The sequence below is a fragment of the Manacus candei genome, unplaced genomic scaffold, assembly GCF_025592945.1.
Source record: "Manacus candei isolate 608988 ecotype Guabito, Panama unplaced genomic scaffold, ASM2559294v1 h1tg000049l, whole genome shotgun sequence".
NCBI classification, from domain to species: Eukaryota; Metazoa; Chordata; class Aves; order Passeriformes; family Pipridae; genus Manacus; species Manacus candei.
Genome location: NW_026138097.1, coordinates 32,069,997 through 32,086,299, shown reverse-complemented (window position 1 = coordinate 32,086,299; position 16,303 = coordinate 32,069,997). Strand labels below are relative to the sequence as shown.

The 16,303-nt window shown below is 43.0% G+C and overlaps 1 protein-coding gene across 5 annotated transcripts in view; it reads right to left on the bottom strand.

Annotated features, from left to right (window-relative positions):
• VWC2 (von Willebrand factor C domain containing 2) overlaps positions 1–15,636 on the bottom strand; it is a 55,242-nt gene extending 39,606 nt beyond the window's left edge. The window contains exons 1-3 of one of the 5 annotated variants that reach the window (XM_051799029.1): positions 15,529–15,636; positions 13,643–14,424; positions 6,871–7,000 (exon numbers count right to left, since the gene is read on the bottom strand). In XM_051799029.1, coding sequence (XP_051654989.1) covers positions 6,871–7,000; positions 13,643–14,356 — 844 coding nt within the window. In that variant the 5' untranslated portion in view covers positions 14,357–14,424; positions 15,529–15,636. Of the gene's footprint in view, positions 1–6,870; positions 7,001–13,642; positions 14,425–14,918; positions 15,149–15,175; positions 15,327–15,528 lie in introns of those variants that run through there. The other 4 variants (XM_051799031.1, XM_051799028.1, XM_051799027.1 and 1 more) reach the window with 4 other exon arrangements.
• Between the last annotated feature and the right edge of the window lie 667 nt (positions 15,637–16,303).

The following is a 16,303-nucleotide window of genomic DNA, read 5'->3' as shown; positions in this document are numbered from 1 at the left end:
AAAGGCACTTTCCTGTCTGAACCAGAATGAGCATCCTATGCAGGATGGCAAATATGTGAAACTCTTGTGATGAGCGGTACAGGATACATTAGATTTTTTTTTTTTAAATACATGGAAGTTGCTAGGAAGGTTATTTTTCTCCTCCCATCCCAGGATTTGAGTGTTTCTTTTTTTTATATCAGCACAGTAAGCATATTCATCTTTCTGCTCCTGAGGCTGATGCAAAACATCTTTTAAGAACTCTGGTAGCTGTGACACACACAATCTTTGACCACCATGGGGAACTGGCTGCTTGTTTCCCACACTCACCTGGAACCATCACTATTAAACAACTGTTGGGGCACATCATCATTCAACTTTTGCTTCAACCCACAGTAAAGTAACACCCCCTGCTAGCAGTTGCCATGAAAGTGACCAATACAACAGAATTTAGCTGTGACATATGAGTTGAGCCTGCAGTAGGAGGTAAGAGATGAAAAACTGACTGCTGAAGAAATGCTTTTCAGGCTCACTGTAGCAGTCTGTAATGATAAAATATTGCAAAGTGAGTTCTGAAAACCTTATAGGATACACTGCTTTTTTATTTTAATAGGCTCTACTACATCTTCCTACTTAAGTTTAAAGTACCACTTTAAATACCAAGGTTACTATAACTTCTGATTGTCCTCGTGCCTGAGCAAAATCATGGGACATGATAATTCAGGGACACTTACTGCTGCTTTTTGACAGCAGAATTCCCAACTGAGAGCATTCTGGCCTCTTTGTAAAAAAAAGTAATTCACAGTTTTTATACAGGTGTACACACAATAAATATGCATACACTATATAAATTGATTTATCCTTGTAATTGATCTAGGCTCAGTATAACTGGATACTTTTGCCATATCTTCAGACAGATCCTTCTCATCTTCTGATAGGTTTCTATATTGAGGAAAATAATCATATACCCTGAAAGTCCACATAACTTGTACATTAACTTCTACATTCCCTTAGAGGAAATAACAACACCTACCACCATTTAGCCAGCTGAACATGAAAACACAAAGTCAACGGTGGCTTATATATCCATGTGCATGCATGTACATATATGTTATTATGTTGGAAACAATAAGGCCTCTCTGGTTTTGACACAAGTTTTGCTCAGCCCACTTTGCCGTGGTCATCCATGCACATTTAAACAGGTTCAGATATAAGTGGAAAAAATGGTACAAGAATAAAATTCTGAGATTTCTGGACAGGAAGTATAGACAAATTACGTAGCAATCAACTTTCCCACAGTAGGGAGAGAAAATGGGAGAGGTGAGCAAAGAGATGAAATGAGTTTAAAGGAATTTCTTGAATTAAGACAACACAGACCAAACTTCCTCTCAACTTCATCAACAGCAGAAATCAAGAACAAAAACTACTGCAACGAGTTTACCAACTTAACCTACCAGATTTGGAAGCCATTTTAAATGTCCAATGCGACCAAAAAGAAGCAAGTCTGTTATTTGTTTTCAATAAATGGCTGCCAAAATATCTGCTACAGTTTTTCAACCTACCTGCATATTCACTGGGCAATTTTAATCACATACAGCTGTTCATGCAACTTTAATGGTATTTTTCCCCCCTGAAACATTCATTCCCCCTAAAACATTAATATTTCCTGGTTAAGAGTCCCATATTATAAATAATTTTGTGAAATACAGTCTATTACAGTGGGAAATCTACATAGAAGTTTTAGTAAAGCAACTCATAGACACAGAAACATGAAACAAATGTTACCCTGCATACACACGTATTCAAATATCTGAACTACACATTAAAAGAAAACAAAAACACGGTGCAGACAGTGTGGGTTGGAAATGGTATCAGTTTGAAATGATTTCTTCTTTATTAGGTTGTTGCTTTTTAATGTACATTCTATCAATCTATTTTTTTTAATAAATTACTTATCAACTAGAATTTACAATCATTTTATGATACCTACATTTTGTATTACATCATGACCATTTGATTTGATCCCCTCCTTATAATGTAGGCTTAAGAACCACTCTCAGGCTTTAAAACCTCTGAGTCTTCTTTGCTATATATAAATTAGCTGTCAAAGCATGACTGAAAAAGGCATTTAAAATGAAAAGAGAAAGAGGCACTGATTGCTTAAATTTCAAAGCAGCTACATTCCTGATGTTTGCAATAGTCCTTCCTTGAACATACCTGAACTTGACCTCTACCTAGACAGCATGATGATACTTTCTTTATTGCTGAGATTAACGCATATATTGTCAAGGGCATATCATATTTTCTTTAAACACTGCAAAAGGACATTAAATTTTACAGGTCAGATTCTCCATGGTGCCTGAGCAAAGTTGGGGCTGCAGGGAAGAGCAAACAGTCAGCTCACATGAGAGCTGCCAAGGTGCTGCTTCCCTTTATCTGTCCAGAATAAACATCCTCATCCTTGTTATGGCAAGAGAGGTCTCTCAGTCCAACACAGTGTCTCTCCACACGGATTTTAGAGGAATGACTGTTTAGAGGGGCAACAGTACTGCCTCGACCAGCAACATTTTTTAACAGACCTGAGTCCCACAGTAAGACAAACAATTGTACAAACAGTAGAGAAGAGGACAGCTCCGCCAGTGGTTATCAGGGTTCTACCCCCTTGACAGCTCCTTCCCACAGACACAGGTCTCATTCACTTCTCATTCAGAAGCGCTCTCAAGTCACCTTGTGCCTAAACACTGTAATTGTACATAAAGGTACCAAAGTACTAAAGTTTCAGTGAGTCAACCTCACAGCTCAGGTATACAAAACCATGACCACTCACTGTCCCTGGTCACATCACATTAGACTTGCACCTTACTAGCAGCAATCATTGCAACCAAATGGTGCATGTATTTCAACCGTTAACTATGGACCCAAATATGAAATGAGGTACTGACTCATCCCACCTAAGACACTTGAGATGACTGCAACCAAAGTCTCCCTCTTGCACAGATAGTGAGAACAGACAAGACATCTGCAGATGTTACAGCCCTGAGAACACACTAGCGCCCTTGGGCATCGGCGTTTTTATTTTCAACTCTGCAGCTACAAGCCTTTGCTGAAAGGAGAAGCTCTCCCTGGTATAGACAGAGAAGCAACACTGACACACAGTGCTAGAAAGGACACAGGATCCATTTGATCTTATTTGGGGCAATCTTTCAGCCATATAATGAAATAAAAATCTCTTGGGGACCTTAGATCAAAATGTTTTTTGGTCTACCAGTGACGTCTCCCCCTCCAGGCTCCATGTGGGTTGCGGGTTTAATCTCATCTGCCTGCAAAGACAAGATCGGGGTCACCCTTGATTCCATCGGCTGCTCCACAGCTGTGGGCTTCAGGCAAAGCAGCATTCAGCTTGTATGCCTATTAGGGCTCTACTGATGGAAACAGAAGTGGAACATACAACCAAGGTAATCTAACCTAGAGCAACGTAATTCACTACCAATATTTCCCCCCACCCCCTTCCACTGCCCCAAATGCATGAGTGACAAGTGCCCAGCCTTTTCCCAATGAAAGGGCAATTGTATTCCTATTCTCTTTACCCTGAACCCTGTACGAACTGTGGAAATGTCTGTACCTGATTCTAAGCTTATTGATATCTCTGTGAACAGGGATGGCTTCCAAAGAACAAACTACAATGCTAATACGGTAAAGCAGGATGGAGATCTGAACTGGGCACCTGTTACTTAATGCAATTTTCCGAAGTTAGATTTAACTTCCTGGACGTTTTTTCTGATGGTGCTGATTCAAAAGCATGACGCTCAACATGTTAATACACACGAGAAGGAAGCCTCTCCTCCATTCCCCTCTGTCCTCACTCTGCTTCCTTGCACGGCATTATATAAGACAGACAAAACAGCTCCCTTAATTGCAGTGACTTAAGATATAAAAAGCAGGAAAATTCCCCTCATCCCTAGATTTGTGGTGTCACCCTTTATCCCTTCTATATACTACTTTTCAGAGCAAATTTTTCTTTAAAGTACTCCCTGTCCCTGCCCACAAAGAAGAAAATAACATCTTCAGCTATGGAAGTATCTACTTCCCTTTTGAGAGTCAGGATGTGATACAGAAGATCATTAAATCCTACATATACAACTATTCTTTACTCCACAAGTTTACCATTCTCTACTTACATTCAAAATAAGTCGTGTAAGCCTGATGTGCAGTTACATATCTGTCCCTCCTCATAAGGGTTGCCAGCAATTTTGTGAAAACAGGTTGGACAAGTCAACTACACACCCTCTTTCCCACTAGAGGTAAGGTACCGTGTCTCACACCTGTCAAGACACTGAATTCAGTTATTTCTAATAATCGCAAGCTTTCACTAGATTTCCTCCGTAAAATTCTTAATCAGGCATTTATATGTGGTCTTATCACTGACAGAGGTAGTTGCTCAGCTCTCACTGTTGGTTCACTGCCAGCAATCCACAGACCAGGCAAGTTAGGAAGGTGGCGTATGTTAAGAAGTGGCAGGAAAGGGAGGGAAATCAGAGTCTGATTGTGTGCATTTTTAACATACAAATGTTAGTAGAGAGCCCAAACTTCACCTCCCATCTCTTCTTGCTCTACCAAGGCTGAGATGCAGATCATGACAGCAGTTACCTGACTTGTATGCTTTCCACGGCTCCACCTTTCCCACCATTCAAGTTATATGGCTGAGCTCCCTGTCCATCACCCAAAGCTCTTTTTGGATCACTAACATGATGTCACCACTGCAATGATCAACCCTGAAGCACAGCACAATGATTGTTTCCCCAGTTCACATTCACAGCACAGTTGTTCCAGTAGGCTTGAAAATGAGAGGATGAGGCAAGGTAGGTTACCCTGCTCAGTAGGTTTTTTCTCCAATCTAATTAAAAACATTCAGAAATTCACTGAAGTTCCTTGAAAACTGCACATGTCCCATGCTTTAATAGTAGCTCTAAAAGCAAACAACCCATTTTTTTTAAAGGCACTTCCCAGGTGGAGAGGTTTCCTCAGAAGTTTCTATACCATACCAAAGCTGCTGAACCAGAAAAAATTGATCTGCTTCTGAACTATCTTGGTTTTGTTGTTATTGCTAATGTTTTTTTTTTCTTCATCTAAAAGCTAACAAGGAAAGCCACTGTTGGTTCTCTGACATGCAGAGAAGTGACAGTACAGCTCACTGGAAACAGGCAGCTTTGGTCACCTTGGTCTGAAACTGGGTCAGAGATGCCAGCTCATGGTAATACCCGAGGAATATGCAAGTAATATTAGGGATTCAGAGGCTGAGGACAAGACAACCCTTTTCTTGCAGGCAGAATTCAGGTAATACAGCTTTAACAGTCTGAGAAAAGGCAGCTTCCTCACAACAAAACGTATGTTTTACGTGCAATTTTTCAAAAAGGCCTTATTTCTGGGAAAAGTGTCAGGGAATCTATGCAAACAGGCAAGCCCCACACTGCTCCACCATCTTAACCCAAAAGCAAGCCACCACCACGAGATTGCTACTGCTGTGCATTATTTTGATGCTTGTGGGAGAATGTGCACCGATGGAAAGTCAATCCAGCTCCACATAGCATTAAGACTACTGGACAAACTCAGTGGGAAAGACTACAGACAGCTAATGCATTATGCTTGTTACTCCATCCCTGATACTGAAAACAGACCTTTTGCCTGCTGAGAGTCACTTCAACCTGGGGAACTGCAGCAGAGTATGGCACACACAAAAAGCTTGTGAGCATGTCACAAAGATTCTTACCATCAAACAAGTGCTAAAGGATCCTTCAGACTGGCTAGCTATCACATCACCAGCTTCCAAATTCAGACTTTCTCAGGAACTGTCCCTAAATGCCTCAAAGAATGCCTGTCCTCATCTCCAAAAACACAGCGCCCTTAAGCTGTACAGCCGAGAACAAATTCCTTCAGGGTTGTAACAACCAATTAAGGGATGCCAAGCAATTACTTTTATATCCATACAAATGACACTCCTCCAATGCAATTAACTATCCCTTATCATTTACTCTTGAATTTGTGGAAATCATATGCCAAACACTCTCTCCTCCCCCAACTTTTCCACAATTTTAATCAGTTTGTTTTAGCCAATGTAATGAAACCTACCTATTCAAGAGAAATAACAGATGTCTGCACATTATCTGAATATTTTTAAATGTCCTTTTTAATTTTAAATATAATTTCATTTGAGATTTTGCAGCTTTCATTTCTATTAATAAATTATCATTTCTTCTTTATAAGTGATGAGCTAGTATGTCATGTAATTTTTTTCCTCTAAATAGACCAAGACTTTGATCTAATGCAAGCTCTTGCTGGGAGTAGAGAGACTTTCTGTCTAATTTAGTTATGAAAAATATTCAATTAAACTTGGGAGTTTAATTCATTTAGTTATGAAAATTAAATGAGCTCAATAAGGTACATTTGATTTGCCTTGAGAAAAAAAAAAAACACAAAAGAAAAAGAAGGAGGGAAGAATCTCCGAAAGGGGAACAAATAAGAATTCTAAACAAAAGTAACTTTTCCTGCTCATGTTGAAAGGTGGATAACATGACGAACCTGAGTTTCATTTTGTGTGCCTACATAAAACATAGCCACAATGAGTTCATGTAAAATTTATATCCACAAGACACATGAATAGATGATATTAACATCCTAATTGTCTCCTGGGTAACAAAAATCCCTTAGGTCACAACTGAGTTCATCCCAGTCAAGGGAAGATCTGAGTCCGCGTATCAGGAAGACACCATCCCCACACAATTCTTCTCCATCTCCATTCAAGGAAAAACATTCGAATTATTTTTCAAAACCAGAACAGAATAACATGGATCTCTCCAACAGAAGCCTCCTTCCAGTTTTCCAGCCATCACTTACCGTTTTTGCAGATAGGACAGCACTGATCTGGCTCATACACTGGATCCACGCACTCGGTCTGGGGACAGGCTGAAACAGTGCACAGCACTTCACCATTGGCTTCACAGCGACACTTTTCACACGGAGAAACCTGAAACACAGATCCAGTCACCTTTTAACTCCTTCTCTTAATGCACTCCTCCTCATCTGCGCTGTTTCCTTCACATCTTTTTCCTCCCCACTTTAAAACAAATGGGTTTTGTGGTCTGAATAATGCAAATAGCAAGACTGGGCTCCTGCAAAATTAGAGAACCACAGCAGAAAAAGATCTATGCTCTGAACTTATGCACCAAATGGGAAAGTCAAAGAGATCTTGAAAATAAGAACACTGCAGACTTTTAATACAAATAAAACCAAAATTTCCTGACTGCATTTCTAATGAACTTCCAGGAAATTAAGCTCATAATCTAGTTTATTTCTATTAGAGGTTCAAAAAATAAATTAGAAAAAAATATTATAATTAAAGAAGAAGAGTTTTGCTAAATGAAGTACGAAGCTTCTTTTAACAAAAATGAAATCTTTTTTTTTTTCAGGTTTTAAAGCATTTCAGTAGGAGCATTTTGTATTTTATTTAAAACTATATTTTTCACAGAGAAGGCAGGAAAAAAATATCCTTTTTGAATTCAGGTATTTCCCACAGGTTAATTGTATTTGGGCTATTCTAATACTTGTAACTTTCTGAAAATAAATTGCTATTCAAAGAAAGGGGTGAAGTAAAATACAGGTAATCCTTTTTACCCAGTGAAATGTTACTGGTTTTAAAGAACTCTAACAGCATAGGAATACCACAAGATAATTACTTGAGTGACCTACTTCAAAGAAATTAATTCCAAACAAAACAGTATCAAGGCTCTATTTAGTAAAAAATGGACTTTCATTTCCCTATATTTGCCACATGTACAATTCCAGCTGCCCTCTTCAGCATTCCTGACCAGGCACAGCATATTGGATTGCTGACGTCCTCATACCACACAAGCAGCTGGAGGCAGAGGAAAGCAAGGATGCTGAAGAGCAATAAATGGTGTACTGTAAACCTCATTGCTCTACTCTGTAAAACCACATGGGCATCCATGCTCAGATGAAACACAGGATGAAAATGCAGCTGAATGTTATTATTAGTGATCCTCTAAATCTATAATCTGTGCAGATTACTGGTTTACTTAAGGAGGAGGTTGTTCTTTTCATAGACCCTTTTTCCTTCCAGATTCCAGCTGATGCAAACAACTACCCATTGCATTTCTCCAATAAAAGCAGAAAAAACTCTCAAATCTAAAAAAAAAAAAAAAAAAAGAAAGAAAACAATTATTCTCTGTGAAGAATCACCCAGATGTCTAACTTGCAGATCATCTGCTTCTTCTCCCTAATTTTTAGGCAGCCCATGACATTTTTTCCTCAAATCCATTCTCTGCTTGTTTGCCTCTCACATCCTTCTCACTTCCAAAGTTCAAACATGCTGATGCTTGCACAGCATCATCTCCAACTAAATGCTCATTCATGCTTTGCTACTTCCCTTACCACCTGCCAGGGCTGTCATTTGCTTATGCACTCGCATATCTTTCATGCACTCCCTTCTGCTCAGAAAGCTTAAATAGGGTCTCTTGCTGTGTTGCTTTCTGCTTTTATTACTATTATTTATTTTGGGCTTCCTTTGCTAGCTACTCACTTTGTGTTTTCTCTTTGCTTTACACTCTACCAAGGATGACACCACAACACACATTTATAAAATCCTACAAGGAGTCTGACAGCCCAGTACTGCAGATCTTTACTAAAGACTTCAGGACAAGAACTTTGTCCTGAAATTGTTTGTAAACTGCCACATTCACTTCCAGAGCTAAAGTGTAAATGGATGAGGAGGTTTCTGATCCAGTGCTCAGAGCTGAAAGGCTCAAGTATTCAAGGTAATCAACTGCATGCAATGCATGTGAAGTTCTGAGTGCCAGCAAACCTGAGTTCCTAAGTATTGCCAAGTCAGTAATAAGAATCATTCCTTATGGAATTATATCCAGAAACAATACTTACTAAATTATGAAAACATGCCATTTAGGGAGGATTGATTTTTATTTTTTTGGATTATTTTTAAGGAATCCTACTTGATAAAAGACACCAGACCTCAATTCCAAGGATCTGGGTCAACAAGGCAAACCCATACTTTTGAACAGTTTTAACGCTTTTTGCCATGACTTGGAAAAGATGCAAATTTGTCAACCCGCAAAGTTCAATGAGACCAGTAACTACAGCAACAGATATTTCTTCTCCCAGGACACTGCTTAGTAGCTATGCCATTCAATATTAAAAGTGGTGTAAAAACTAGAGTATCTCATTGGGAAACAAGGCAGCACACAGATGTTATTCCTAAAATCTCTCATCTGTAAAATTTAAACATATTCTAATTAAATAGCTTTACTAGAAGTCCAAATTTGACAGAAGCCTTAAATTCTTAGAAAAAGAAGCAATTTAATGTAGCACTTAAAATGCTATTAAATAACAAAACCGATCTAATCTTTATTTAATAATGATGACTCATGATACACATTTCTGTCCTATACAGCACATACACCTGAAGACTACATCTTTCATGAACATTGTTCATGTGATACTGCAGTAATGAATACACTTCCAGTCTAACAGATCATGAGATTTCAGGGCAATACTTACAGTATGCCCTTGGTAAGTACTGTAATCTCTACAACCCAGCAATACAAGTAATGGTAGCACCGATAAGGAAGGTCTCCACATGCTTATTTCTACAAAACTCTTTTCAGGCATATAAATAAACAACAGTGGCTGCTAAAATGGTATCAGTGTCAAAAGTTATCTGTTCACTTTTGGACAAAACAACAGTGCATTGCTTTTTATACATCATCAGGATGCAGCAGGAACTGTAGAAAACCCCCACTCCTTTCCACACCTTAATGGCAGCTTAATACTTGGAGACAAAATCATCACTGGAGAGAAGGACAGTAAGACAGTGTGTATATGTAACAGCAGCTAAATAAATCAGAATGAGAAGACACATTTGGTCTTTCATTTCCTCTCTTCTACTCATACAACGTAAGTGCATTCCCTGCAGCACAGTTCCTAGTGGCAGTCAATGCAACCAGCATCCCATTTGTTCATCTGGGAAACGACCAGCCCGGCAGCAGTCATGCTCAGCACATATGACACAACCAGGCCGGACTGGATATAATATCACGTATCAACCTCTCTCTGAGGACTAACAATACGACATCTCTGTGGTCTGCAGATTATTAACTCTAAAGCAACTGTAGTTCTGCCTATGCAAAAAATGCAAGAAGACAAGAGGCACAGAAGTCATATGCATTCACCAGGCAGGCAGCCATAAAAACTGTAGATAATAGAGTACAGATGGCAAAAAAAAAATAACCTCTTAAGAACTGTTTAAAGGGAAGTTTATTAGCAGAGGTATAAACGGAGTTGCATACATTGCAAAAGAGCAAACTATTGTGTAAACTGGTAAATTTCCCACTGGTAGCAGTGAAGAAAACTGTAGCTCAGTAAGGGTAGTAGGTTTATCCACCAACTCAGTGTAAATTGTCATAATTAAGAAGTGACAAATCATTTTGTACTCACTGAAGTGCTATTGCAAAGTAATTTGACTTTTCCCCTTTCTTTTTCCACAAGTCTAACTTCAAATAAAAAACCAAAAAAGACATCAAAACTAAACCAACAAAAAGGCTGGAAAAAAACATATACAATCTTTACGTGGTTCCTTGAGACTTGAAAATATCTAAATTTAAAAAAAAAATCATAATCCACAACTTTCTTTTGTGCTAAAATTTTTATTAATACCTTTTTGCCACTTACACAACTCAAGAGAATATGAATGGGGTTACACTGACAATAATAAACATACCAGCCCTTCTTTTACTTCTCTGTGCCTTCTAAATACCACAGATCTTTCAAAATCCGTTTTGGTTTGTTGACTTTCAGATTTCCAGGTAACTCACCCACTAAGAAGTACAACTTGTGGAAGCAAGGAAATTCTAAAAGACAAATGAAGCAGCAACTTTCAAATATGTAGGTCTTTCCCAAACATTTCACTTCTGAAGATAATTTATGGCCCTTGTAAGGCCATGACTTTTTACATCAGCCTGCATTTTCAAATCTTACTTTAATAATGAAAAATGTATAGCGGACAACGTGCTCAGAAACCTTCAGTTTCAAGTGCAGAACTTTATCTTCACTGCATTTCACCAACTAAAGCTTTTGCTACCAGTCCCACTGATATGGACGCTGTGATTCTTCTGCCATTTTGCCTCACAGTATCCACAGGGGACCAGACTGGTGCTGATGGAAACAGCTTTACGAGACCTGATCCTTCCCCCTCACCCAAGCTGTGTTTTGTGCTGATATCCATGTCCTTTTTGAAAACAGAACAACGCATACATACATGTGCACACAAGCAAAGCCTGTAGGACTGATTGTGAATCAAAGAAATGCATCAAACCTCCCATTCCCTGGCATACTCAGTTTCTGGGTCCAGTCAGGGCAATTTTTTGTCACATCAGGCCATATAGGAATTTTATATAAGCAAACTCCCAAACTTGTATGCATAATTACACATCTATACAGAAATGTTTGCAAATAACGTCACTTCAAAGTTAGAAGGTCATCTTTTTCTTCCTTCAGTGATGTCTGGTGTTCTTTGGCACAAACAGTAGGTACAGACACAGAGAAAAATCAGATCACTATCCATTTATAACTCCTTCCGCGACATTAAGCAAGAGATAGCGTATTAGTAACCATCAGCTTTAAATTCACAAAATTACCTCTGAAACTGTGTGCAATTGCTTGCATTTTGCAATTGCTTTCACAGAGCAGCAGCAAACTGACTACATCTGTACCTTATGTCACCAGGCAATCCCTCTGATCGGAGTGGCCTGGGCAAACAGCTGCATTTACAATTTGTGCTCACAATACTGAAACAACACTGAAGCTAAACTAAAAACCAAGATCCTCACACATGAAAATAATCAGGCTGCAGTTCCACTGCCTGTGTCAATAACTTTCCTTGCTCATCCTGACCAGACATCCCTTCTCACTTGTGCTTCCAAAGCTGGCTAAAACAAGCAATAAGGGAATCGATGTGTCATTTGAGGAAGGTATGAAGACAAGGACTGAAAGGTGAATGGGGTTAAAAAGCTAAAAGCCAAAATATTTTCAGAACATTTCTGTAAATGTTATGTTACTGTTCAGCACTCCCTTTTTACCAAGGCTGCCAGCCATGTCCAAATGTACCAGGGAGCACTAACACAGTATTCTAAGCTTGCTTCAGAGTCATTAATACACCACCACAATATAAAAAGGCTAGGAAATGGAACTCTGTAGAAGAGCGGGAATGAAAGGTGGTCAGAAGGCTTTAAAACTCTGACCTACAGAGAATGTGTGAAGAACCTTCATGTTCTGGCCACCCCTCAACAATTAAGTTCGCTGGAAAAGGAAGGATCTCACAATCCATCTCTGAAAAGGTCATACCAAGTAGCTGCTGTTAAAGTAGCTGCTCCCTCTTAAGTAGAAAACTGCCACCCTGAAGTTGAATGCAATCCTTGAGGGTGATATGGAAAAAGGGAGGATGACACAATGTTTTCTGCCATGTTTTGAAATTCACTAGTGCTCTACACATCACTGACTAAAGAGAGCAACGGGAAATACCGTGATTTATTCCAAAGAAAGCAGTTCTGCTCCTTTATTTATTTTTCCATACGTTGAAGAACATGGGAAAGACATTATGAACCAAAGTTAAGTTTCCATGAACATGCAAATACCACAGAGAGCAGAGTGGCAACTTTAGAGCCTTCACAAATACATTTTCTCCATCCTGAGAAGGGGCTCAGCTTCCAGAACCTTGAACTGGATTTTGTAGTCCCCTCAACATATTCAGCACAAAAATCTCTGGTGTGTTCAGAAATGGGGTTGGACCAGCCCTGTATCTAACAGTCATTCATAAGCAAATTCACGTGTCTGTCTTAGAGTCTGCTCACAGATCTCAACCACAATAAAATGCTAAATGAAAAAAGGCAAGCAATCAGAAAATTGGCCTCAACTCCAGAACTTTCAAGTGCACTGTCATAAGTTGCATTTTCACTGATAATGACCTTGCACAATAATGCTAAAAAGGCCATAGTCTAAGAGGATTTCCCTAAACATAAGGCTTTTCAAGTCCTTTTTTAAACTATGACTGTAATTCAGACTGCAAACCAGTCTTATTAAAAGAAGGCCCACAGTCATTCTCAGAAAGCAAACATTACGCAACCTTGGCAGCACCATTTAAACAGTTAAAAAGGAAGAGAAATGACTGTTACAAAAAAAAGGCATCATCACAGAATGATTACTAGAAATAGAAGTCAGCCCATAAAACCCTGCTCAATCCCTGCAAGGTAGAAGTTTAACAGTTAAATAAGGAAACAAATGGATTGCCAAAAATTTTCATAAAATTTGTAACACCACTGAGTAGGATCCTTCCAAGTAGCATTTTTTACTGTAAATACCAAAGGAATTAATAAAGATCAGCCCCCTCATTTAAAAATATTAGTGTCAGAGAGTAGAAAAGGTCATGTTTAAGGGGAATATTTTACAGCACTGCAGAAGTAATATTAACACAAAAATGAAAAAGGGAAGGGGCAGGACCCAGAACACCCTATGAGAAAGCAGTTAAAGAACATAATATCGCTTCAAACAAGAGAAGAATTCATAAAACTACTTTTCACCTTACCATGAACTCCTCTAGGGTCTGATAGTTTTTGCCTCGGAACTCGCAGTAGTTCTTCCTCTCCTTGCACTGCGGGCAGCACTGCGTGGTGTCCACATGGATGCAGCGAGGGTGGAGTCTGGGGCACTCGGGCTGGATACACAGCGGGCCCTCCTCCGTGCAGAGGCAGGGGCAGGCAGAGGGGCCCGGCGCAAACTTCTCCCCAATGGCATAGACGAAGCCGCTCTCGTCCACGCAGCCTTTCCCACGGTAGTCAGGATAGGCGTACTCCTCCGGAGGCTCGGGAGTGACACTGGCAACAGATGCTGGGAGAGACGAGTCTTCAGCCACCTGAGGTTCCTCGGGAGCAGCATCCCTTTGCTCTTGCACTTGAATGCTCCCAGATTTACTGCTTGTCCCCTGGCTGTTCCAAGCCTGCTTTTGCTTAGTCCATGACTCCTTGTTCGAGTAGTTCCTGTTTCCTTTGCTCTTCCAGTCCCTGCTACCCTCCTCCCTCCCGCTCCTGCCGATCTCATTCATTTTCCCTGGACCTGTCTGGCTGTCCCTGGTGGACGTGTGATCCCTCTTTTCCTGGCTCGCCTTTATCTCCTGTTTGTCTTGAGCCTTGGCTAGCTTTTGCACGGGTATGGTGGAGCTACAGAGGGCAACCATGAGGCAGCAGGTTACAAGAAGAGAACTAGAGAGAGCTCCAATTGCCATTGCAGTAGAGCTGGGCATCACCTACTGCATCCCACAGGGGACACTGCACTCACATCGGAGGGAAGCGCCTCACAGATCCACGGTCCCTAGGAAAAAAAGAATTAGGAATACTTCAGCTTCTGCACTTCTTCCCCCCCCGCACCTCGCCTCCACTGATACAACATCTCAAACGATATGCAACCTGCCTCGGTAGTTTATGCAAAAGGCAAACAACAGCCTGGTGCTGCATCCCTCCTCCGCCTCCCCCGCTCTGCCGAGTCTTATAAATAGCAGGGCTCTTGGACACGGACCGAGCGTCTTCGGCTCCGAGAGAGCACCACGCAGAACTCTGGAGAGTCAGCATTTGCAAAGGCAGGTGCAGGCAAAACCAGGCGCACTGAGGGGTTATTTTGCCTTTCAAATGGCAACACGTGAAGACGACGGACGCCCAATGAATTAAACGGAGCGCCCCATAACTTAGCAGTGTCCGGAACAGAAATTACCCAATTGAGTGCTATTCCCTGACTGCACGCACGATGATTTTCATTAATCTCTTATTCAGCCTGAAGTATCCTGGTTTGGGTTTTGTTTAAATACCTACCACTGAGCACATTTCTGTCACAGACAACTAAAACCAAGCATACTAAAGCGAGTAGAGACAAAACACCTCCCTTCCGAACTATCCAAACCAGCACACACCCCCCTCTTCCTCCCCGTGTCCAAAAGGCAAGGCAGAGCTGCTCCGAGTTTCCGCAGCACAGGCTCATTTAACCCACATCCTCCAGGAGTTCGGCAGCGCTCCCGACTCCTCTCCCTGAAACGCTGCACGCGAAATCGGAAAAAAAAAAACCAACACACCAAAATACATACACTACTCCGGCCACGACCTGCATTGCCGCTCCAGCCTCCCGGCACGGCCCCACCTCCGCGGTACCGCTCCCCAAAGCCATGTCAAAGCCTCCCTCTCTGCCCGCCCGCCTCCCCGGCCCTCGGCGGCGGCACCGCGGGGCACCGTGCTCCGCCCGCCCGCCAGCGCTGCCCGGCCCGGCCCCCGCGGGGGACCCGGGGTACCGCGACGCTCGCCCAAAGTTTCCGGAGGGCCGGGCAGCGCCGCCCAACCCGCTGCCGGTGGGGCTGGGAGGGAGCCGGGCCAGCCCCTTCCCCAGCCTGGCCGCCTCCCCCGTGGCCCGGCGCGGCCCCTGCCTGCGTACCTGCGCTAGCGCCGGGCTCAGCCCCGCCGGCGGCTCGGGGCGGCCAGCCTCGCCCCGCGCCCGGCTCCCATGGCGGGGCCGCGGGCGCGGGCGGGCGGCAGCGGCGGCGGCTTGTTGCTGGCCGCTCGCCTCGGCGGACCTGCCCAGCCCGCAGCGCGGCGCGGCGGCCACAGCCGGTCCGGCCCCGCCGCGCCGGGGACGGGCTCTGCCGCGAGCCCCGCTGCTCTCACATGGCGGCCGTGCGCCCCCGTCCCCGGGGGCGGCGGGGCAGGACGGGGCGCTCCCTGCCTCCCTCCCTCCCTGCCAGCCGCCAGTGCGGGCCGGGAGCAGTGCGCGGCGCGGGGAGGGCACGCGGCGCTCGCCGGGGGGCGGCAGCGCAGCGCCCCTTCCCGCCCCTGCCGCCGCCGGGGCCGCACCACGGCTGTCGGGAGGGAAAGCGGGGCAAGGCGGGCTCGTGTGGGGTCGGCCCCGCACGCCGGCGGGCGAAACTTTTGGCGGTGTTAGGGGCGCCAGTTCGGGCTGCGCGGTGCGGCGGGGGTGGGCGCTCTCCCCGCGGTGAGGGGCGCGCCCCCGCTGCCGGGGCCAGGCTGGCGCCGCTGCGCGGGCGGCTGAGCGGAGCTGGGTCGGGACAGGTGAGCTGTGCCCGCTGTCACCGCCCGCGCCGCCGCATCGCCGTCACACAGGACTCTGCCGTAGCGCTGTCCTGCTTAGCCTGTTCTAGCAGCGAAGTGGTGCGTGGTTTACTAGCTGAAATACTTACTTAAGCTTTCGGATG